We start from the raw sequence: 25,525 nt of genomic DNA on the forward strand, positions 1-25,525 counted from the left end.
CGTGCACCGCACTGCAACAGTTTTTTTCTTGTGAAATGCGTCTCATATTCCCCTGCGCCAATGAAAAGAGGACAAATGGGCTGCTGTTCTCTTGTGAACATTTTCAATTCTCTCAATGGCTAAGGCATCATGTGCTTGTTTTCTAGAGACCGGCAGCCCGTTTGGCCTGAGTTTTGGAGTTAGCCACCTAGCCCTGTGCTAGACGCAGGTCAAACAGTCACTTTGTCTCTGTGTGGAGATCGCCGGAACAAGAAGCTTAGACTAGGTAGGTCCAATTGCTACCAGGACCCTGCTACACCTACAATCTGACAAGCAATATCACCTTACTGACCCAAAAACAGACCTCTGACCGGCGCCACAATGTTCACGTACACTGAAATATCACCAGTAAACGATTTGATCATCTTACAAGTTCCAGACCTGACTGATCCTCGTTGCATATATATGCAAAAAATCCGACATATTGTTTGCACATGGTGGAACCATGTGATCTAGCAAGAAGACGATGCATGGTGTAGCGCGTGCAATAGCATAAATAATTGAATCTCACCTTACACATCACTTGGAACCTATGTTTTTTGCTTTCCTTTTGTATTCTGAATTTTCCGAGGAGGTATTCTGAAATTTTGAACCCCAAAAGAACTTGCCTTTGCAATAAAAGGCCCAGTACATCAGAAACAATCTACTAATAGCATATTAACTGGCTGTAGCAAACATTGAGATATGTATGCCTAACCCTAGTTTTGCCAGCTTCAACCTTTCATTACAGAGTTCGACATGTGCCCTCAACTAGAGCGTTTCCCCAGTTCTGTAACAGTTGGAAAAACAAAACATACTTCTCGTGATCCACAGATAGGAGGACTAAATCATCCTTACAATTTTTAGAATGGCATAAATTCCATGGACTTCGTCAAGATAACTAATAATCAGCTAGGTTGAGACATGGTTGCATCTGCTGGTGACTAGGTGAGTGTCGTAGGTCTTTAGAAGCAGTTAGTGAAGTGATACAAGAAGTGAGGTCAGGACAATCGCATTACTGTGGCTAATTAAATCCCATGCGGACAACTGATGTTTTGGTTCAGGTTTCTCATTTCAAGTCTAGCTCCGCCCAGTAGAATTGGAAGTGCTTCCATGGTGGATAACCGGATACCCTTTCTTAGTGATGAATCCTTAGTCATCATACCTTCTTACGTAACTGTGTCCCAGTGACACTCCTTCAAATGATCAAGAATTTAAGGGAAAGATTAAACTTGATGGAGATATAGGAAGAGATTGTGTCTAATAATCTAGAGAACAGTAAATTTTACAAACTTACAACTATTTGTACCTTTGTAACGTAAAACTATAACTTCTGAGATCCATTTCACAAAACTACAACTATATGTGTCCTTTGTAACACGAAACTAAAACTTTTTAGTCTGATTCCATCCGTCAAACACATATTTTCTGTATAATGGGAAAACGAGTAATGTGCAGCTGACGGGTGGGATCAGATAAAAAGTTGTAGTTTTGCGTTACAAAAGACACAATTAGTTGTAGTTTTATGGAATAGATCTCAGAAGTTATAGTTTTGCGTTACAAAGATACAAATAGCTGTAGATTTGTGAAATTTACTCTCTAGAAAAAGATGACACTCTCCATGAGTGAGAATCTTCCAAAAGTATGAGCTACTGAAGATGGTGAGTCAAAGACATGTTCGGGACTTGAGAGTCTGCAATAACTAATGGGCCTGATCTGCTGGAAAGGAACAGTTAAGGCCTACGACAAGCATGGTTAAGCAATAGTCGAGAGGTCCTTCAAGCACATTGATGATGGTAAAGGTATCTAATTTGGATGAGAAAGTCACAATTTAGGGGGCAGAGAAGACACTGCATCAAGTGAAAACTAGAAATTAGGTGTTTAGCGACTTGGAATTCATGAACTGAACAGACATTTTGAGTTATAAGGTTCTCATTGCACTACTTTGATAATTAGCTGCAGTTGTAGAACCATAAATTGCCCAGCGCAGATCATCAACCTTAATTGTCTGGTATCATCAACATCATAGATACATACAGTTTACCAAGTAGAAATGAAAACTCCCTGGGTTTCATTAATATCCTAATGTGGAAATTTCAACAACAGAAAGATTGAAACTCTCTGGTTTAAAGTGAACACATGATTAAAGCGAATTACAGAAGAATCCTCTATTTTGGAACGTCTAAAACAGGTATGCTTGTGGCAATATTTTGAGCCAATAGAATCAACATCATCTCAAATGTAGTTATCTTAATACTTGTATCCTTATACTAAACAACCATGCATTGTTAAACTAAATACACAGCCCAGCTACATGCCTGAGAAAAATCAAACCTTCACCGTTGGTGATGGTGATAACCTCCGAGGTGAGAAACTCCACCCAGCACCATGAGCAAACGTGAATCCATGGAAACTTCAGTGACATCAATTCAGCATTCCTCTGCATATCCTCTTCTCTTTTGAGTTCCTTCTTCTTCCTCATCTTCACTCTTGGCTTCACCGTCCGGTGCTGCAAATGCTCGGCCTGGAATGCTACCATCGCCTCCTCAATCTCCGCGCCCTGACCCTCCGGCTCCAGCAGCCGCAGCGCCCTCGCGACGGCCTCCATAGTGCTCATGCACCCCTTGTGCGGGCCTCACCACGAGCTCCGACTCGAACATGATGTCCCCGTCCACGCCGCTGTCGACGGAAAGGGAGACGGGCGTCGCGAATGACGACGGGAACGGGAGGCTGGCCGCGCGCATCTCCTTGGCCTGCTTCCATGTACCGTCGAGGAGGGGGGTGGGGCTGGCGCGCGCAGAGGGAGGCGTGGATCGGCACCAGGAAGACAGACCGGAGGCGCCGGGTGAGGGGTAGAGCAGGAGGACGGGGTTCGAGGAGGGAGGTGGCAGGAGCGGGGTGGAGGAGGGGAGGAGGTGGAGGTTGGAGAGGGAGCGCGCGAGGAGAGGGACGGTGGACAGGAGGTTGCGGCGGAGGCAGTGGCGGGCTCAAGATTTTACATACTTGTCATGCTGTATCAGCGCCGTAGCCACCGTCAAGCCCCGTCTTGCTTGTGTCCGTGCTGCCGCTGCCGCTATAGTATAAATGAGAGGTTGCAGTAAATTAAATAATAGATACGAGATAAGATCGTATAGTAAAAATGATATTACGTAATTTTACAATAACCTAACCTTAGAGCATCTCCAAGAGACACCTAAAATTGATTCTCTATATCTCCATTTAGGGAAGCATCCTAAAAATATTTAGTCCCTAAATCTTTTCTCCTCCAGCAGATACCCTATTTGCGATTCTTTATTTTTTAAAATTTATCCATGTAGATAACTACCAACAGACTGGACATACACGCATCGTCTCTCTCCTGACCCTGCAATCCATCGCCGCCCCTCCCGGCTCCTTTTTTCCTGCCGCCTAGCGCTTCCCTTCCCGTCTACGTTCCAGCGCCGTGATCTCCACTAGGCGTACAGGCGCGATCCCGAGCGACAGCAGCACCGTGATCTCCACTAGGCGTACAGGCGCACCGCGACAGCACAAGGAAAAATCGCCGCATGTGATCCTTCGGTGCGACAGTACCGTGAGATTTACCAGACTCGGGCTAGGAGATCCCGCGCGACGTCACGTGATCCAGAGCTACGCCAAGCCATTCAGCGAGAGGAAGGATCAGAAGACTTCAATTATGATCAAGTAGGAGAAAAGGTGGAACCTTCCCATGAAAATACGTCTGAACTTCACGAGTTCATTGAAACTCAAAAAAAATTAGGGATAAGGAAATTCATTCACAACTTCAAGCTGACCTAGTGGAGCACCTGTGGCATTGTCATGGAGACCAATATTAACAATAATTTTTTGGGACAATACGTAGCACAGGGATTGGTTCTTCATACTGCTTTAAGATTTGTCCAACTTTAGTTTTACCGTTTTTGTATTACTGTGGTAGTGGTAACACATTCATTCAAAATTTTGCATGTGCTAAGAGTTCTGTCAGTCACCTTCCTATGTGAACATCTATGAAAATGCAGGTGTGCAAATCAGTGATACATTTGGACAGGACAAATGCAAAAAGTATGAACCAGTATCATAATCAGTCTTAATAATCTGTCAAAAAGAATTAAAAAATACCAAAATCAGTCTTAATATCTGTCATATGATCTTGCACCTGTATAGGTACCATTTATCCAAACTATCAGTACATCCATATGATCTATCAATAAGAATAAGAAAGTTTTAAATTACGCTAACACGATAATTTGCTCCATACATCAAAACCATTCATTCAAAATAAATTCAGACGCAAGTAGTTGCTTTAAAAGTATCAAGATAACATTGCACACAAGTAGCTGCATCAGCTATCACCTTAAGACGCAGTGAAACATGGATCAACACATAAGTACCATCAGCAGCAACAGGACCGAAATCATCTCCCTCAGCTTCCAAGTCGCCCCTCTTTGTGTTGCAGTAGCTATCAACCCGAGCTGTTCATTCGTCGAGTCACTATCTCATCCTGCAAGCTCCGGTAGTATTGCTGTTGCAGAATAGACATGCCACTAATGTCTATTAACATAATTCTCTCTTCTTCCAACATTTTCTTGAATGCAAACTCTTTGCTCCTTAACTCTAGATTTTCTTTTTCAATTGTAACCCTCTCTTGTTCCAGTGCATATGCTTGTTTGTATCTGTCATCTTTCTTGAGCTCCTTCTCTGCATCGGTCTCTTTCTTCTTAGCCCACAAATTATCTAATGCCTCTATGTACATAAGATCTCCACCTTTACGTAATTTTTCTTTCTCTCTCTTCTTTCCTATTGGTCTCTTCGTTATTGAATACTCTGGAGTGGCAGCCTCACTCTCATCAGGGCAAATAGGAGTAGACGTAGCCGGTGTTGAAGTGTCAGTTGTCTTCTGTTTTTTGTGAGGCGGCTTTTGTGTCTGCCTATCAATCCACTTTGACTGTGTTCTTAAGAGGTTCCAGCAATGTATGAATTGAAATGACTTATTGGTCTTATCTTCTGACTTGAACAAAGTGCATGCTTGCACTAGCTATATAATTCAACAAAAAAAAAGTCAGTACGTTTAGCACCAATTCATATTGTTGTATAGACAATAAAATTATATAAAAAACTTGTAAATAACCTTGTCTTGGTAAGACACTCCGCTTTGCTTCCTACCCTCAATCCGGCTTAGACATCCGGCAAACTTGTTCACATTTTCTTGAATAGCAGACCAACGGTGCAAGAGGGACTTTTGGGAGCGATCTGAGGTGAAGTCCTTGTTGGAGTGGAAATAATCATAAATTCTCTTCCAGTATGTAGAACGAGATTGATCGGTGCCTTGGACTGCATCCATACTGACATTGAGTCATGACGAAACCAAAATTTCATCTTCCTTCTCACTGAAATTCTTTGTTCTTTTTTGGCTTGGTCTAACGGTGGGTGCAACTTCCATAACTGGTGTAACTTGCTCCTCAGGTGGGCTACTCAATCCATCCCAAACCAATTCATCGCTCTCCTCATTCATCAAGGTACAATAATATCCACTGCCGTCCATAGTCCCTATTAAAGAAGAGACTACTATAATTTTTTCTGGCACAAATGACTACTATACTATGGCATTAGTGACACAATAAGCCATTCAAGAAGAGACTAACAATAAAATAATATTGATAATCCAAAGATGTTGGCAGTTTAGGATAATGCTGTAAACAAAATAAAGTGATACAAAGATCTGGACACGCGCCTAAAATGCATACCACATTTCTGTCACCATAAAGTTTGGCTTCAGGTGTACATTTTTCACAGCAAACAAGAATCCAAATCCTCAAGTCCGCAGGAACAATAAATTTGCTATCACCAAAAGACATCAATGCCACTAGTCATCTCCAACTATTGTTGCAACACAAACCAATGTAAAGCCAAAGAAGTAGCAATCCCAGATGACAGGAGACTGTCAACAATGCAAGAGATCAATTCTAGACTGCCGCACATTCATTTTCCCTCCTTTCCCCACCTCTTGCACATCCACCTGGACAAGAATTGCCACCCGGTAAACAAAAAAGATGCCGAGCTATCCATATGCAACCCACTAGTTCCAATTGGCATGCACAAATGCAAGAACTCCACCCAGCAATCACTGATTCGCCACAACAATTGCATCCGTGCCAATCACCAGTACATAACAATGCAAACACAACAAAGAAATGCAATCCTATTACGATTGAATTGGTTCCTATCACGGAGCATCCATCTAACTGGAAAATGCCCAACAAATTTTACTCCACATATTATGATCTCCTAACGGCACCACCAAAAAGAGCAGCACAGATATGAAAATGAGGTGGATAGTACAAATTTCAGAGCAAAAGCAATATCAATATTGGACTTCATACCCTGGGAGGTCGTCGACCTTGCGGCAGGAAGGAGGAGGAGGGGGCACGGGGCGTCGACGGCGCGCGACGGGAGGGGGGGCGTCGACGGCGCGCGGCGGGAGGGGGGGGCGTCGACGGCGCGCGGCGGGAGGGGTGGCGTCGACGGCGCACGGCGGGAGGGGGGGCGTCGACGGCACGCGGTGGGAGGGGGGCGTCGACGGCACGCGGCGTGAGGGGGGGGCGTCGCAGTCTCGGGTGTCGACGGCGCGCGGTGGCAGGGCAGGAGTCACCGTTTGGGTGCTGGGTTCGCGTGGGAATGAGAGCGGGAACGCGGCGCGGGGGAGGGATAGGGAACGACGATGGTTCCGTAGATTTGGAGACGACGGGGGTGCGTTTAGGGAGTCTGCAAAATTAGAGATTCATTTTGGGGAACTGTTGGAGGGTGATTTTTAATGCAAAATCTCTAAATTTAATTATAGGGAACCAAATAGGATATCTCTTGAAGATGCTCTTAGCTGCAACTCAAATATCCGTTCAAATCACATATCAGCATGGCTCCAAAACTGAGGGACTTCTTTAGAATGGAGGTGAGATACTTGTCGTATGCCATAAGGTCATCTAAATCCTTTGCCGCATCTATTTCATCAAAGAAACGGGCCCATGAAACCTCTAGGACCTCAAACATAATGTAGTACTGAAAATTGGTCACAAAGTGATTCATTTCATTCAACAAAACTTGGTATTTGTGGATAATTGAAACAAACTGAGCTCGGATGCTTGTTCCTTCCTTGTAAAATGGCGAAGAAACAATGCAATTAGGCTTCATTGTCTTCCACACTCTAGTCAGAGAGTGATAGCACGCTTGAGCTTACACAAGAAATTGAAAACCTTCAGATACATCTTCATCACTGAAGCCATGAACACAGCTGGGCATGCCCATGGATGACCCATAAACTCTTGAAACATCGGATCCCCATGCTGGGCATGCCCATAGATCGCACCAGCCATAGTGCCTCCTCTCAATCCCCGTCATCCATCCACCAAAACAGCCATCAAGCGCATCCTCACGGTAAGCTCAACAAGCCACACAGAAAGACGTCGCAGCGAGAGCTAATTACTTGAAACGCCTGAATTAGATACATGTGTTGGGATTGGATTCAACGAGTATGAGTCGAGAATAGCGATGATGCCGATTCAGCGGCTGCCGCTCGCGAGCATAAAGCCCACCACCTCCACCCGCAACAGCCTCGCTGGCTCGCGGTGCAGGCGGGCGAGGAGAGTTCACGGTAAAAGCCAACAAGAGAAAAATCATAGAGTCAGTCTCCATGGGTGGGACGTTTTCACGCGGGCAGCTGGGCCACATCTCGCCGGTAGATGGCTTGTTAGCTTGTTTTCAGCGGCACAGTACTTGAGATTGATACATACAGATATACTAGTATATATACTAATTTTTAAAAAAAAATATTTGGGTGTACATCTGTACACCCATGCCCCAACGTGTGCCTGCACCTGGGCAGAGGGTGTGGGGGTGGTGGAGGATGATGACGGTGGTGGAGGTGGGGAGAGGGTGGGAGGTAGGTGTGGGCAGAGGCAGACGTGGGCGGGGTGGCCGCAGTCGGCGTAGCAGATGGAGCAGCCAGGAGGGTCGACGGCGTCGGAGAGGAGGGAATCGAAGACGGACTCGAATCCTGCATTAATTATGGATTAATAGGAGGAATACTGTTTACCTAGCTAAATGAGTCTCGTGCTACAGCACTAATCATATCTAATATAGAAACATGTCTCCGGTTCACTGTGTATACTAATCACTATAGTGAAGTACTGTAGCATTTAATCCCGAGCCATCCGCTATGAAATCAACGTCTCATATCAGAGCTAATGTAGAGGACTGTTCATCCTCTGCAATGCAGAGGATCCTTTTCCGTCGAAGATCATATTGTCCCACTGATTGAAGTTGCGGGATGCTTTCTTTTGTAAGTAATAACCCACAGCCTGGTCCCGTCGGGCTCGATCCAATGCTTAAAGTCACGTTCCAAACGCATGAATTTTGCAAATGTTTATAAAAACACGCCTCCTAAATTAGTATGTCTACAATGAAGAACATCGACGGGGTTAGAGGAGGAGGTTGGTTTGGGGGCTCCTTCATCATCGGACTTAGAAGAGGTCCTGCGGAGTGAGGGCGGCCCGGTGAATGAAGTAGGCTGTGAGGGATCAGTGACATACTAAGAGGTGGTGAATTAGGATACTTAGAACTATTTCAGCTTAAAAAATAACACAAGATAAATCCATATCAATTTCTATCTAAATGTAATTTAGGTTTATTTAGTGTATCTACTCTACCGATCAAAGCGCTTGCAACCTATCTAAGAAGGTAAATTGCAAGTAAGTAAATACAGAAACGTAAATAAGGTAGAGAGAGAAAACTCAACACAATGATTTTTTTCCTATGGTATCGATGGCATGAATATCACGCTAGTCCACGTTAGAGCTCTACAAAGGATATGCTCCTAGTCGGTATCTGGTCACGACTCTTGAGCCACTAAATCACAAAGACAAGGTCTCCACCTGGATGAGCCACCAAACCATCAAGGTAAGGTCTCACCACTAGCCTCTATTCCGATTCCTTGCCGCCATGATCATTTCGGAGCTTCAACCACCAAGACAAGTGTCTCTGCGTCCCCGTACATGCTTCTCGTCATTGCTCCACACTAAGTCAGAGGGTTAACAAGTTTGCTGGTGAGTCATTAAGACTCTAAGGTGCCAGCGTACCAAGAGGTACAAGTTTAGATCACTCCTTGATCTACTCTCTAGGCAGCAATTACCTAGTAACACACTCTCTAAGCCTATAAGTATTAATCACTCTTTAATCTTGTATTTAATTACCTTTGATGATCACTTTAATCACTTTGGTGGCTTGGATGTCTTCTCAAGTGTTATGAACTTCTCTAGACTCCATCAACCTCAAATGACTGAGTGGAGAGGTATTTATAGCCCCAACCTCGCGCACTAGCCGTTAACCCAACGGCTTAGAAAAGTTGTTAACACTGGATACTCCGGTGAGAACAATAGTACTAACACCGGATCATTCGGTGAGTATACTCTTATAAACTAACCATTGTAACCCCACTCAAGCCACTGTGAACACCGGACACTCCGGTGTATACTGCAACATCATCACTAGATATTCTGGTGAGTATACCTTATCCATCCGAGCCAATATCTTATCTGTGTAAATTGCTCTAGTGCCTTCTCCGGTGCTTAACAATTCATCACTGGATTATCCGGTGTGCAATCCTTAGCCATCCGAGCCAAATGCAACCCTCTCTGGAAAATATGCTCCGGTATACACATGACTTCATCACCGGACCATTCGATGGCTTGAGCTTTGTCTACCTCTTTATATTGTCATTGTCCGGTGTATTTATCTACTGTACTCTTGTTTCATCACCGGACTATCTGATGCCTTCAAAATCTTCTACCCAGAACCAAATGCTCCGATGTGTATTGCTTGTTGAACACTGGATCGTCCGGTCAGTTGATCTTCAACTTCAACTCTTGAAACTTCCTCTGTTGGAATTACTCCGATGCTTTTGCCCATTTGAAACCGGACCATCCGGTGAGGCAAAACTGTTTCTGTTTGTATGCACTGTTCATTGTCCAGTATGTGCAACACATTCAACACCAGACCATCCGGTGAGAACAAAACTCCTAGGACTTCTCTAATACAACCAAACTTTATCCCTGCTTTGGTCGCTTCTTCATGTATTGCATCCATGAGATCTACTAATATATATTCTTGACAAACATGTTAGTTTCATTGACTATGTTGTCATTAATCACCAATATCACAAACATGGCGTAATAGAGCCATTTTCCCTACATTGAGCGCAGGGGTGGAGCGACGAGGCGGTGGGGGCATCGTTGGCCGCGAGCGGCGGAGGACGGCCGGTGGGCCTGTGCTAGAGCAGGAGAGGCAAGGACACTAGGTTAGTGTGGCGGCGATGGATCCAGCAGTGGAAACGCCACCGGAGATAGGTTGAGGAGGGCAGGAGGCGGGGGAGGACAAGCTGCACGTTGTGAGGAAGAAGAAGCACTGAGGAAGAATAAAGAAGCAAAAGAGTCGAATCAAGATCGGATGGTCCACACACGTTGCCTGAAGAGAATGATGTTTTTAGGCATCTGATAAATAGTATCGCTCTTCTATATCTATACTCCTATAAAATACATGAGTTGTGGTGATTCGATCAATCTTCACCATCTACTCGAGTTGATCAAACGGTCACCGTGCAAAGTTGGATTCCATTTTTTCTTCCAAAAATACATTTAATATCCTATTATTTGCCTTCCATACCTAAACATTCAATATTTACCTTCCTTATATTCAAAAATACATTCAATCTCCTATTATTTGCCTTACATACCTATACATCCAATATTTGCCTTACATACATTCACTGTTGGTTTTCTCCAGAGGGTACGTCATCTCTCGCACTTCGTCTACAGCGCTAGCTTTCTGGAGAGGGTGAACCGCCACCTGCTTGTCGCCTCCACCGCCGTCTACCATGGAGTTCATCTCCGTCACGCTATCTTTACACCAAGTTACTATGTGATAATTATATTCATCCCCTCACAAATCAGTCACCATCTTGATCATTCTCACAATGTTGCTACGAACAGTTAACTCTGAACAATACGATCCCCTCCCTCCCTTCTATCTAGATACTCGACATTCTCCTCCCTCTAAAAAAGAAGCTTCTACATGACTCAATAAAAGATGATAGCCGCCAATTTTTCATAGATGTGCTAAAAATTGGCATTTGATTTTATGCATAGGTTCTTTTAAGAGTACATATATATAAGTTATCTATAGGCTTCACACTGAAGTACTCCAACATATCAAAATACATGTGGAAGCAAGAAAAGTTTTTGTGTACAACCCCAAACTTTCAAGTGAAAGTTGTGTCAAATTGGGTTGAAAGTTGGAATAAGTTATTCAAATAGGAGGTGAAAATTAAGGATTTTAGCTAAGGCCTAAGCCTTTTTGGAAGGGGATTGTCCTAAAAAAATTAGAATTTGGTTTAGTACATTTGAACTAAATCCTAAGATTAGGTTTTGATCCTCCTTTCCAAATAACCCCTAAAAGTTATTCTCAATCCAGTTGAAAGTTGAAACTATATGGTTGAATTAATTTTAATTAATTATTTAAAGACTTTTGCTAAAATTTATCTCAAATAAATGGCAATCGTCTTTTAATGTAAAGATAATTGGTCATTAATTGTGTGTATTGAACCAGAGGTCACGAGATTTTATACAGATTCAAGCCTTTCTTAGGATAATAACCATACGTCTTGTTTACCTAAGAATATTGACGAGTTCTCTTATGCTCTAAATCCTAAATCTATTTGTCGGATGAATCTAATTGTGGCTTGAATCTATTGTGGATCTCAATGAGTTGTTTCTGTTTCTATCCGACTAGGCTTATTTCATATTATTTGTCCACCTTCTGGCTTCCAACCTTGCTTCCCTTTCTATCCTCCCTTGGACGTATCTCTTCCCTCCTTATATAGTCAAGTCAAGGAGACGTATCTTACTCAGAGTCTCTGAGTGTAACATTTTCAGATTGTATTACTTTCAAATATCTTGATGATTTCTTACTAATTTGGGAATGATTTTTGTGTAAAATATGATGAACTATCTGTAATATCAGGACATGCCTTATGATGGCTATGAAACCTACTATATTAAATGACAGACACATGTATAATGGCGATCTATCTTCTGGATATACTGTATTTCTAGCCAATTTGTAATTAGTAATTATTAAATCCTCATCAAGGACAATAAGCTCTTTTTTTATAAAGTCTATATATTTTGTGGTGGACAATCATAGGTGTTGTAGGTGGGATGGCATCAAGTTCAACATTGGCAACTAGGCAAATAGGCAATCAGTAGCCGGATGCGGGGAAGCGTGCAAATGTAAAGAGGCTGATGATGAGTGTTTTTTATACCATCGCAAAGGGGAGCGTGAGAGCATAGAATGTCACACCCTTTATTGGCACCCCCTCAGTAAAAACTCATTCAAGTGCCCTTTCGGTATGCCCATCAAACACCACCTATTCGAGAAGGGCACATTACCACCCCAAATACCTTTCTCCAATGGTTCAAGCTTATACCCTCCTCTATCTCTACCACCCCTCTCACACCCATGAACATCCATTTGTAGAAGACAAATCAGGTGAATGCATGATCAATCTACCCCCGGGGATGTCATCCCATTCCGAGCTGCTATCCCGAGGGTATAACCGTGGCTATCATGTAAAAGTAGCGTATTCGTTGTAAAGTAGCTTTATGGCTACCACTAATCTCATATAAATATGGGGGCATATTCCGCAATATGATTTTGGCAACACTTTTCGGTATCACAGTCCAAAACTACACTTCTCGAATGCTTCCGATTTCCCCTTTTGAGTCCCTTGGGTCATCCTCTTAGGACGTATACCCGAGACTAACTGAAATATGTTTATGATGACAATTTGCTCTTCTACAGTAAAAATGAGTGTGACTCGTTGCTTTCGTTATTTTAATATGTGGCAGTACCAAAATGTTCTAATAGGAAAATTATATATACTCAAACGTTTGTGTGTCACTATTGTATCTAGCATGACATATGATTTAACAAAAGAATGGGATTAACCTGGTTTTCGAAAGGATGGCATGAGCTCTGCCGATTTTATATTAGAAGAAGAGAATTGGCTTAGTTTATGAAGGAAACCGGGTCCAAAAACCAAACAACTGTATGGCTAAAATCCCCTAACAATAAGACAACGAAGACAACAAAATGGCTAGCCCACCATACAACCACAACCCAAGAAAAGCCCACCGCAGGTCATCATTTCCAAGCTCGCCTTCATCGCAGCAGCTCTGACTTCCCATGGTGGACCTCGACCGCTGCCTCACCGGCGTCATGCTGTCACCCACATCCACCATTGACGCAACTAGGAAAGGCCATGCCTCGTGTCATCGTTGCCGAGCTCCGTCGGACCCCATCAATGTAGTAGCTCAGACTCCACTCAGCACACCCCTTCCAAGCGCGTCAGCCGACCATCCGAGCACAAAGCGAGAGAAATGCCCAAACAACGGACCCGAGTCGTCGGCTACCCAAACACGCGGAAGGATCTCCAAGAAAACACCTCCAAGGAGGATGCGACATCAAAGATGCCGCCATCGCCCATCTAGAAACCCGGACCTGGGTTTTCACCCAGAAAATCCTCTGGGTATGGAGGAAGCACCATGACTATGCCTCAAAGGAGGAAAGTAGCGCCAAAGGCATCGTCGTCGTTAGCACCGGCAGGAAGCCGGGTTAGGCTTTCGCCCGGAGCCCCAAAACCCCACCCACTGCACGAACGAGCCTAGCTATTGTTGCCACACGCGTGTTGCCTGCTAGGCCACCACCAGCCACAGAGCTCCTCACGCGCCAAAATTGAGGGAAGAAGACATATCAGCAAAGGGGAGGAGCCATTGGCCAAATTGCAGCCACAACAACAACACTGGGACAACAACGGGGTAAACGACAACCAAGCAGAAGCACGATGGTGAACACTAGCAGAAATTGGCGGCAAGCAGCAACAACCGTCACCAACAGCACGAGCAGCAGGACAGCATCAGCGACCACAAAACTTGGCATCGGTAGCAGCAACTACAGGGACTCAACATCGGCCTTAAGAGCATCAGGTCACAACCACAGTAGCCATCGGCCTAGCAACACACCCCACCAAGAGCAACAACAGTTAGGAGCGACATGGCAGGAGGCATTAGGCAACGACAGCAATAGCACGCACGACAATAGCAGCTGCACGACGGAGAGGACCTCGGCCCATTGCCGGTCTCACCATTGCCACCATGCACAAATGTCACTGTAGCCATACCGCCGCATGACGTGGAGCCTAGATCAAGTAACGCCGTGCCACTGGACTACGTGCGTTAGCGCCGCCCCTGGCCGATGCCTACAAGCCCTGTCGGAGGCCGCAACCACCCATTGCCGATGCCCGCCGGCCCCGCCGAATGCCACCGCCGGCGGCCAATACGCGTGGGCCCCACCAGGCTCCGACGCCCCTTGTCGGCGTGCTGATCATGCGTGGGAACCTCGGTCACGCCACGCCGCCCCCGACACCACACCGATGGAGGCGCCTTCGCTGATCCAGATCTAGGGAGAGGAGGGAAGGGAAAGAAGAGATAGGGAGGAAGGAGAAGGAAGTGGCAGGGAGGGAGGCCGCCGCCACCACCATGATGGCGATGGCAGCCAGCTAGGGCTGGCGACGGGGTGTTGCTGGTGGGCAGCAGAGTCTCCCTAGTGCTGCCTCTGCGAGACGACATGAGGGCCAGACCTGAGAAAAACATCGGATTAACCTGATTAACCAGGTATCTTCTTGGAACCGTCCTTTCGTTGGAACATGACTTCCTTTTATCATGCATCCTTCCTAGATGCGACATCATGAAACCCAAGGGCCAGCCGGCCGCTTATCCTATCATCGATATTGACAAACCATATGCATTTGTACATGTCACGTAGTAGTTGATAACTTCACTTACAAGCAGAGTAAGTACAAACTAAATAACATTATCCTCCATGATTGAATACAACAATGTTTGCTTAGGAATGCACGACCCTATCATATTGGAATTCCGGCACACTTTTGGATGGTAATGAACTGATGTCAAACTTATATATAAGTTCATATGCGTTTGCTAGCACAAGCCACAATAAGATAGCATGCAATTTCTGAAACAGCAGCTACTGAGTGCACCAACAAAGGAGCTACAGAAGTGATGGCCCATGAAAAAGATGAAGAGCACAACAATGGCCGGCAGGGTCGCCGTAGCCACTTCCTCGTGGTGGTCTACGGCATCCAAGGTCACCTCAACCCGGCACGTACTCTGGCCCGTCGCCTCGCTCATATTGGTGGCTGCACCGTCACTCTCGCGGTCCCAATCTCTGGCCACCGCCGCATGTTTCCCTCCGACGAGAACACCGAGGAGGCCAATGATGGCGCCATCTCCTACATCCCCTTCTCCGACGGCAAAGATGATGGAAGCTGGCCCAAGGACTCAGACGACAGGATGCAACGCCGTGAAGCAAATTTCAAGAGCCTCTCGGCTGTAGTCAAGAGCCTCGCAGATAGTGGCCGGCCGGTCACCTGCATGGCGTGCACCCTTAGCATGCCAGTAGTTGGTGAAGTAGCTCGTGAGCACAGGCTTCCGCTCGCCGTCTATTGGATCCAACCAGCAACTTCTCTTGCAACCTACTATCACTACTTTCATGGGCATGACAAGCTCATCGTCCAACATGCAACCGACCCGACATATGAGGTAACCCTTCCAGGCTTACACCCTCTTAGAATCTGTGACATGCCAACCTTTTTCACTCAAAAGACGCACAACGAGCTGTCTGAGATGATCCTCCAAGCGTTACATGAGTTGTTTGAGCAAATGGACCAAGAGAAGCTTATGGTTCTGGTGAATACATTTGATGCATTGGAAGATGTAGCACTAAAAGCAATCCAGCCATACATGGATGTCTTCGCCGTAGGGCCTGCCGTTCCCTCTCTTGATGCACCACAACAACACAAAAACACAACTGAAGCACAAATAATCCATCTCTTTAAGCAAGATGATAAGAACTACATTGAGTGGCTCAATGCACAACCCGAGAATTCGGTGGTATACTTGTCATTTGGGAGCTTAATAACATATACCAAGCAACAAGTGGAAGAGATCTTGCATGGCTTACAAGCCTGTGGGCAGCCATACTTGTGGTCAGTGCGCAAAGAGGGGCGTTCAGAGGAGGCTGATTTCTGTTTGGGGGAGGTAAATGGGAGCAAGGGGATGGTGGTCGAGTGGTGTGACCAGCTGCAGGTCCTGTCGCATCGATCGGTAGGGTGCTTCGTCACACACTGTGGGTGGAACTCAACATTGGAGGCTATAGTGTCAGGTGTACCAATGGTAGCTGTGCCAAGTTGGTCAGACCAGCCCATGAATGCATATCTGATAGAACAGCAATGGTGTGTGGGTATCAGGGCGGAACGTGATGCAGAGGGGGTCCTAAGAAGAAAGGAACTTGTAGGTTGTGTGGAGTTGTTGATGGGAGACAGTGAAAAGTCGGTGCAGATAAGGGCAAATGTGAATAATCTGAAGGAGATTGCACAGGAGGCAGTAGCTACAGATGGGCCACTGGAAAGAAGCGTTCATAGCTTCGTTAAGAGGGTGCAAGATCTAGGCAACAGCTAGTCATCAAGGAAACAAATGTCAACGTCTCCGACTTGATACAATAAGAAATAGCATAGTCTTGGCAACGAAAATTGCTCAAGGGAATCATGAGTTGTTCTGTTTTCAGCAAATGGACTGCTTGATATGACCTGATGTGCTTCTGCACTTTTGTAAAAGCAATTTTTGGTTTCAGTTTGATAAAAATGTTGTTATGGCTTGTATACTTTTCTTTTTTTAGAAAGATCTGGAGAGTGTCCAGCTTATGTATTAATAAGGAGATAAGCAGTTAGTTGCGCCAGAGGCAAAAGAAGAGCCGGTCAGAAGGAGATCTGAACCCGGCTGGAGTAGCGAAAAACTGAGAAACAAAAACAAAACAGGCAGAAGAAGGCAAAGCTATTACACACTAAAAGTTGGAACAACTAAAGATTGTAGATCCTTTGCCCCTGCCGTGCTCCAAGCACACACTTCATCTTGTATCTCAGAGATAAGCCGAGACATCGTTTTCTCATGATAATTGAACACCCTATCTTTCGGTTCTCTTCAAATACTCTAAATAACTACGATGTCTAAAGAGCGTGAGAAACCAAGTTGAAATGTGTCTTTGTTCACTTGTGATGAGTAATTGACATTGATTGATTTGGTTTGATGATCTTCGGTTTTGCATGAGCTTTGACGTGATTTGAATTGATTTGGGATTTTATTTGAGCATATTGATTATAGACTAACTGAAACTGAAGTTGGAGATATGTGTTTGCTTGTCTCATGGTGTGCATATGATGGATGCAGCTTGACGGTAGACGGCGGGATGATCGGGGTCAAACGGAGTGTTTAGTGCCGGACGATCAAAGAGGTCGGACGGAGTCAAAGGTAATTCTAGCTGAACACGTGAAGGCCAAGCAAAGTGTGGAAGATAGATATAGACGACGTGTTGACAAAGTCGAGCGGATGGGATGTCGGTGCTAGCGACAAGGCGGCTCGAGGGATCGGGAATGGGTGAGATTTGCCGTTGGTCAGGATCGTATAATGGAGTAGACGCGTCGACATCGAAACGCTTGTTTAAGATGTAAGCAAGGTGTCGAGTCACGCTTTGAGAAGCGTGTAGGCAGTTTCGCGGTTTGGCCTCAAAACCGTGGGATGACTGGATGAGTACGTGGCAGCATCACGAAGCTTGCGTCGAGATGAAGCTATAAAGGCATCGCAGCCGTTCGATGAATTGAGAAAAAAATAGACCAAAATGCCCTCGATGGTAGGTATGAATGTACTACAAGAGTCTGATATTTTAGAAAAAAGCTAGAAAACTTACAGGTCAAGTTTTCTAAGCCTATAAATAGAGAGGTAAGGCTATGAAAGAGTTTGAACTAGCCACTTAAGCCTTCTTGTGCCACCTATTTGAGAGCTTAGAGTTAGGATTTTAGAGAAGAGAAGAATAAGTGATTAGCCTATATAATAGGTGAGTGTTTTGAGAGATAAATTTTTTTAATCCGTCTAAAATAGGACTGATCTCTTTGAATAATGAAGTTTATATTTTTATATATATTTGAATTCCCCTTCTTCTAGTTTTTCTTTATTGGTTCTCTTGCAAGTTTGTAAGTTTTTCGGTTTCTGGATTTTATTTTCGTTTTAATTTTAGGCTAAAATTCCAGCACCTTGTGATGTCATTCTCTTTCTGGTTAGAGGCATAAAATTCACACACACACTTATATGATGTGATCTTGAATTCTCTTGCCTTTAGATAATTAATTTGAAGAGTTTCGTTGCTCGATGTTCATCTTTTCTTATTTCTTTATAAGTTGTGATCTTTCGAGTGCTAAGACATATAGATTGATCTTAAATGAAACATATGATTCATATACCATCCGTGGAGTCGTGGTGCCTCGATTTTTTTCCTGTTAAAATTTCTCTCTATTTTTGTTTCCGCTTGAGTTTGAGGTGCGTTGGGTGATCTCAATAGGAGAAGGTTATCGATTTAGCAAGCAATTTGTTGAGACGCTTATTCACCCACTCTAGTCGTTAATCTCGTTCCTATAGAACGCATGCCTTTAGTTATTAGAGACGCTATGGAGGCAGCTAGATTGCGGTACCAAACTGCCACATTGTCAGAAGCCGGCTAAGAGGCCGATGCGAGATTGCAACAATGGATCCAATTACTAATTGCAGTCTAAATTTCACAGGTCATGGGACAAGTCAAGAAAAGTGATGGGCTATTTCTAAATTTATGTGGCATAGAGTGCAGAAATATGTATTCAGTCATTGTCAGTCCAAATCCGATTTTGAAAAAACAACTAAAGAAAAAACTTACATCTTGATATAGCCCATACGTGCCATACCGTCGATGGAAAAGGAGAGAACAAGCCGCCTTCAAATTGCTTGTATACTTTTCTACGTACCACATAAGCTACTACGTATCAATCGGTCCAAAGTTTGCACACTACTGCAGGATTGTTTTGCATGACCACTTTATATATGCTAATCAACGAGTATGATCTTATCTACTTATAAATATTCGCCGAGAGACGGAGAGAGACAACCCCTATGATGTTAGCACTGACGTATACTCATCTAGAAAGAAAATCCTTATAGCTAGGATGGCTGATACAACAGCTAACCATCTTTTATTTGTGAATATATATAACCGAAAAAAGGACAATATGCCTCCATCGTGTGACTGTATCTATCCGTCATTCAGTGACCGTGTCAGACTTGCACATACAAACATAGATGATAAAATAAGTGTAGAATCAACAACGATCTTTACCCAATAATTTCAGCTGTTTATTTTGCCAGAGATCGTTATGAAATGCTAGCATCCGATAATTCAGCTACAACCGGCACTCAATTTGCAGTTAGTTTTGACTGCTATGCTACAACCGGCACTCAATTTGCTATCTCCACATTTTTTTCGAAAGGATGGTAGAAGATCTACCGATTTTATTAGACTAAAAGTAAAAGAGTTTTTTAAAAAAAGAACGCAGCACCACCTAGAACCGACAGCTCTGGCTCAGGGCAAAGACCAAATTACAACCATTTAAGCAAGACTTAAAAAAGATAAGAACAACTAAAGCTGTAACCAAGCTAGAAAAAACTCATCTAAATCGACCTTAATCTCCACATCGATCGACATTAACAGATTGTGCATAATTCAACTAGCATTATACTTCTTTTGATGCTGCCATTGCCTTGGCGAAACATTGGAGGCTCTTCTCTGTTGGTCCACCTGGAGCTACCACCTTGCGCAGTGTCTCTTTCATAGCATTGGCTTTCTCCCTTATTTCCACTGCCGTCTCACAATCTCCCATCACTGATTCGACACTCTTTGCCAAGTCCTCCCCGGCTACAACTCCCTCGCCATTGCGGTTCACCCTGGTGCCAGCCCCCCATTCCTCCTCCACCAGGAATGCGTTCGTTGGCTGGTCCGACCAGTTTGGTGCAGCGACCATGGGCACTCCAAATGCCAATGCTTCTAGTGTCGAGTTCCACCCGCAGTGCGTGACGAAGCACCCCACCGAAGGGTGCGACAATACCTCTAGCTGGTCGCACCATTCCACCACCATTCCCTGGTGATGGTTCATGGTATCATCCAAGAAGTTCTCAGCCTCTTCTTCGAGCCCATTCTTGCGCACCACCCATAAGTAGGGCCGTCCGCACTCCTGCATTCCCTGCAATATCTCCTCCATCTGCTGCCTGCTGTACGTCAGGATGCTCCCAAAAGATATGTACACCACTGATCTCTCCGGCTGTGCACCGAGCCACTCCGTGTAGCCCTTGTTGCCCAGCTGAAACAGATGGGTTCGTGCTTCGGGTGGCCCAGCCATGGTGCCGATGGCAAACACCTCCTGCAAGTATGGCTGCATTGCCCTGAGAGCGGTGGCCTCCAACCCATCGAACGTGCTCACAAGAACCTTCGTTTGCTCCCTGTCCATGTACTGGAACAGTTCACGGAACGCTTCAACGATCATCTCGGACAGCTCGCTGCCGGTCGTGTCGACGACGAAGGACGGCAAGCTTCGGACGCGGAGCGGGCGTAGCCCCGGCAAGCTCACCTCGGAGTCCGGGTCAGAGGCGTGCGATGCGATGAGCTCGCTGTAGCCGTGGAAATAGTGGTAGTACGCGGCAAGCACGGTGGCTGGCTGGGTCCAGTACACGGCCAGTGGGATGCCGTGTTCCCGTGCAACGCCGAGCACCGAGGGCATGGCCATGGTGGAGACGATGCACGTGACGGGCCGCCCCTGGGCAGCGAGGCGGGAGACGATGGCCGAGAGGCTCTGAAACATTGTGCTGAGGCCGTGTGCCCTGTCCGCGGCGTCCGTGGGCTTGATGCCATCGTCAAAGCCATCGGAGAAGGGCACGTAGGAGATGGCCTCGTCGGAGGTCTCCCTGTCTGCGGAGGCAGCCGAGGGGAACATGCGGCGGTGAGCAGCGACAGGAACGGAGAGAGTGGCGAGGATTGAGCTGTCGATGCGAGCGAGGCGGCGGGCGAGGTGTTGTGCTGGGTTGACGTGGCTCTGGATGCCGTAGGCCACCACCAAGAAGTGCTGGCGGTGACAGCGGGCAACGTTGTGGTCTTGGTGGCTTGCGTCGGCCATGAAGGTAGGACTGGAGAAGATCACAAGGAGATGATTCCAGCAAAGATTGAGTGAGCTTGGCTTGCCTAATGTCAAGGCCTTGTGTATATATACACAGTGGAGTTAGTCAAAGTGCTATTATATATATATATATATATATATAGTAACTCTTGAACTATAAATCTATCTATATCTATAACAACATATGATATTCAAAACCACCACAATTAATTATAAAATCAGAAAAATCTGAAAAAAATACTACAAAATTCTCTCATTAATTGAGAGAAAAAAGAGAAGATAGATCTGCATATATAGCTTATTTTTGTAGGGTCTAAGTTAGAACGGTGGAGATTACTATGATATAGATTAAAAAAATCTAAACAGTACAACTGCATTATATCTAGATATCCATACAAAATCTTACCAGATCACGAGACCACAGTATGTGATTAACCTTTCACGTGAAAGATGGGGCCAAACAGCTCTGAAGATATATACTATTTTTTTTTAGCGAAAACACATTAGGTTACAAGCAAATTAATTTGCCAAATAATACTGCTTCTTTCATAATAATTAGGTGTCGTTTTACATTTACAAGGTCTGCAACTATAACAATATTTGACGAATGGACGACGAGTTCAATGCAATCTTCTACTATGACCTCGTTGATTTTGGCACGCTGATCAAATGGTATTTCTCACGCAAACTGTATCACGAGCTTGGATAGGTTTGACAAAATCTCGAAGGCTTCTCTCGGCAGGCCCGGCTGCGTCTGCTACCTCCTGTGCTATCCCTTTCAAAGTCTTCACTATTTCCCTTGTCGCAATTGCTTTTGCATCTTCACCCATGACCAACTCGACGCACCTTGCCAATTCCGCTCCAGTTAGGGTGCGTTTGTTTAGAGTGTGAGGTTTGATGGGATATAGTCATTCATATTTTTTTTATGAGATGATCTAATTTTTTGTTTGGTTAGGATGAGTCAGTTTTCTGTTTAGTTGGTGGGATTGGAGTGAATAGCATGAGCCAATTTTCTGTTTAGTTGGTGGGATTAGAATAGATAGGATGATCCATTCATATTTATATGCATTTCTTAAGTATTTGGATGAATTTGTGTATGTTTGAATTTGTTTGAATTTAAATTGAATTAAAATGAGAATATGACATGAAACGAGAAAAATAGATATAAATAGAGTTTATAAGTGAACTTACTTTTTCACCAAATAACCTATGGTTCAAAACATTTTTATAAATTAGTACATCATATGAGAAGAATATTAGTGATTTTTTCTATATTTTTGGGAATTTATTTGAGGCATTAAAAAATTGGTAGAAGTTATAAAAATAGATTTCTTTGGAGAATTTTAATTAAATATTAGCTCAGGTTTTTTTTGATAAAACTAATTAAAACAGTTTGATAGTGAGCTCTAGTTTGCTCATAAAAAGTGATCACCCTCGCCTTTGTGGGGTTTGCCTTTGTGGCACATTGCTTTCGGAAATGGACGATGAGGACACGTCCGAGGCTGAGGAGAAAGTTAGTGAGTCAAGCATGACATTGAAGCTCCCGGGTGTGGCCTCGTTGCCGCTTCTGATTGAAGCTACACGTCATGCCGCACTCCTAGCTCACCTCTTGTCACATACATAATTCTGGGGCCTGTGTGGCCGATGATGACCCGAGATGCATAAACAGTAAAAAAAAAAAACTCATGCTAGATTGTTATCCCGTTCTTCGCTGCCTTTTTGATTTCTAACGCTTATTTTGTTTGGTATTTGTTGCATGTGACTACAGCCTTGCAGACTTGGAGACGACCTCAGTATGACGACCGCCAGTGTAGCTTAATCGAAGGCAGCCTGAGGACGGGCGTAATTAACCGGAGAGCTTCACGAAGCCCCGGGAACTAAAACAAAGCAATTGCTGGATCATATTACATAGTCAGATAGCATGTGCATTTGTGGAGTAACACTCTGTAATCGTAAATGTACTTTATGAATTCGACATGAATTAATAAAACTAACAGTTTCATTACTCTTATCTATCGTATACTTGGTATACTGGCATGCCCACAATACATACATTAAAAGTTATGCAAATACAAATTCGAAAAAAGGTGTTTCGAATCCACGAACCAGTCGTTTTACATTTACATGGTCTACAACTATAACAATATTTGACGAATGAACGAGGAGTTCAATTCAATCTTCTACTATGACCTCGTTGATTTTGGCACGCTGATCAAATGGTATTTCTCACGCAAACTGTATCACGTGCTTGGATAGATTTGACAAAATCTCGGAGGCTTCTCTCAGCAGGCCCGGCTGCGTCTGCTACCTCCTGTGCTATCCCTTTCAAAGCCTCCACTCTTTCCCTTATCGCAATTGCTTTTGCATCTTCACCCATGACCAACTCGACGCACCTTGCCAATTCCGCTCCAGTTAAAACCCCAGCACTGTTACGCTCCCCTTTCGTGCCAATCGCCCACTCTTCCTCCACCAAGTATGCATTCGTCGGCTGGTCGAACATGTTGGGCACACCAACCATTGGAACGCCCGACACCACGGCCTCCATTGTTGAGTTCCACCCACAGTGCGTGACGAAGCACCCCACAGCTGGGTGCGATAGGACCTCCAGCTGGTTGCACCACTCCACCACCATCGCCTGGTCTTGGACAGTCTCCAGGCAGCCGCCTACGTCCTCCTCGAGTCCATCCTTGCGCACGACCAACAAGTATGGCCGCCCACACTGCCGCAATCCTCGAACCATCTCTTCCATCTGCTGCTTCGTGTACTTGGATATGCTCCCAGATGAGACGTACACCACCGACCTCTCCGGCTGAGCTCCGAGCCACTACTCCATGTACCTGTTTCTGTCGACGTCGTCGTGCTTAAACAGATGGATCCGTGCGTCCGTCGAGGACCCAACCATTGGACCGACGGCAAACACGTCCATGTGAATCTTCATCTCCGCGAGCACGGTCGCCTCCAATTCATCGAATGTGTTCACGAGAACCTTAGGCTGCCATTGGTCAATGTACTCGAACAGCTCTTGGAACACCTCCTTGATGGCCTTGGCCATCTCGCTGCATGTCGTGTCGACCAGGAAGGACGGGAAGTCTCGTATCCGAAGAGGACGGCTTAACCCAGGCAAGCTCGCCTCGTATGCGGAGTCAGCGGCATGGGAGGCTATGAGCTCACCGTAGCCATGGAAGTAGTGGTAGTTGGCCGCAAGAGCAGTAGCCGGCTGGATCCAGTACACGGCGAGAGGGATGCCGTGCTCTCGCGCAACGTCGAGCACCGCCGGGAGCACCATCGTGCACATAATGCATGTCACCGGCTGCCTGCTGTCGGCGAGGCGGGTGACAACCTCTGAGAGTCTCTCGGAGATCGCACGGCGCCTGCGCGCCCTGTCCTCGGCGTCCCTGGGCATGGAGCCGTCATCGAGGCCATCCGAGTGGGGAACGTAAGAGATGACGCCGTCGGTGGTCTCCTCGGCGTCGTCCAGTGAGGGGAACATGCGGCGGTGGGTGGCGACCGGCACGGAGAGCGTGGCGAGGATGGAGCCGCCGACGCTGAGCCGCGCGAGACGGTGAGCAAGGACGTGCCCTGGGTTGACGTGGCTTTGGACGCCGTAGGCCACCACCAGGAAATGGTGGCCGTGGCGGCTGTTGTGCTCGTGCCATTCCTCGTCGGCCATGAAGAGATGGGACTACGGGAGTGATTGAGGATATTACAACGAAGAGTTCTGTGGTGGATCGGAGTGCGTGTGAATGATATCGCAAGGTGGTGAACACTAATTAAGGAGATGAGCCAACTGATTTTTTCTACCATTATTAAGAAGTAGCTTCGTTTATTTATCATATTGATATATAATTATTGACTCAGATGATTTCATGTTTCATAGATGTTCATGATGTCATAATCAAAAGGCTAATCTTTTGAGCAGCAAATCATTAATTTATAAAGCTTTTTATATACCAGCTCCATATTCGTTTAATTGGCACCACTTTTACTGTATCAATTTTAACTTTGTGTTTTTTATGAAAAGTCTATAGATATTTAAAACTTTTTATCATTAGATTCGTCATAAAATATACTTTATTCGTTAGTATTGTACACTTTTAAGTATTTATAAATTTTTCATAGAAAAAATATAAGGTTAAAATTACTACAATAAAAAACTAGTGATAAGTAAAAAAAAAAATAGAGGTAGTACGTGCAACGGATGAACTGGCAACTCAATTCAACTAGAAATGCATATTTTAAAGTCCGACATATATCATGTGACTGATTGCTGGTGAAGCCATGCTCCTCTGTTAGATTGATCTTATC

The 25,525-nt window shown here is 44.9% G+C and overlaps 3 protein-coding genes and 2 pseudogenes across 3 annotated transcripts; 1 reads left to right on the forward strand and 4 right to left on the reverse strand.

The window, feature by feature from the left end:
• Positions 1–2,311: 2,311 nt before the first annotated feature.
• LOC133905377 (tRNA-uridine aminocarboxypropyltransferase A-like) lies at positions 2,312–13,361 on the reverse strand (annotated as a pseudogene).
• LOC133905189 (uncharacterized) lies at positions 4,323–6,426 on the reverse strand. The gene is made up of 2 exons (XM_062346915.1): positions 5,144–6,426; positions 4,323–5,050 (listed from the first exon to the last, which is right to left on the reverse strand). Exons 1-2 carry the CDS (start codon positions 5,354–5,356, stop codon positions 4,478–4,480), a joined length of 786 nt encoding a protein of 261 aa, XP_062202899.1. The 5' UTR covers positions 5,357–6,426; the 3' UTR covers positions 4,323–4,477.
• Positions 13,362–15,140: 1,779 nt separating the features above from the next.
• LOC133905440 (cyanidin 3-O-rutinoside 5-O-glucosyltransferase-like) lies at positions 15,141–16,966 on the forward strand. The gene has a single exon (XM_062347216.1). It carries the CDS (start codon positions 15,201–15,203, stop codon positions 16,656–16,658), a length of 1,458 nt encoding a protein of 485 aa, XP_062203200.1. The 5' UTR covers positions 15,141–15,200; the 3' UTR covers positions 16,659–16,966.
• A 2,722-nt stretch (positions 16,967–19,688) lies between these two features.
• On the reverse strand, positions 19,689–21,261 carry LOC133905285 (crocetin glucosyltransferase, chloroplastic-like). The gene has a single exon (XM_062347043.1). The coding sequence runs from the start codon at positions 21,218–21,220 to the stop codon at positions 19,787–19,789; it is 1,434 nt and encodes a 477-aa protein (XP_062203027.1). The 5' UTR covers positions 21,221–21,261; the 3' UTR covers positions 19,689–19,786.
• Positions 21,262–23,257: 1,996 nt separating this feature from the next.
• On the reverse strand, positions 23,258–25,054 carry LOC133905075 (cyanidin 3-O-rutinoside 5-O-glucosyltransferase-like; annotated as a pseudogene).
• Positions 25,055–25,525: the final 471 nt, after the last annotated feature.

The sequence above is a fragment of the Phragmites australis genome, chromosome 22 (genome assembly GCF_958298935.1).
Source record: "Phragmites australis chromosome 22, lpPhrAust1.1, whole genome shotgun sequence".
Classification (NCBI taxonomy): Eukaryota; Viridiplantae; Streptophyta; class Magnoliopsida; order Poales; family Poaceae; genus Phragmites; species Phragmites australis.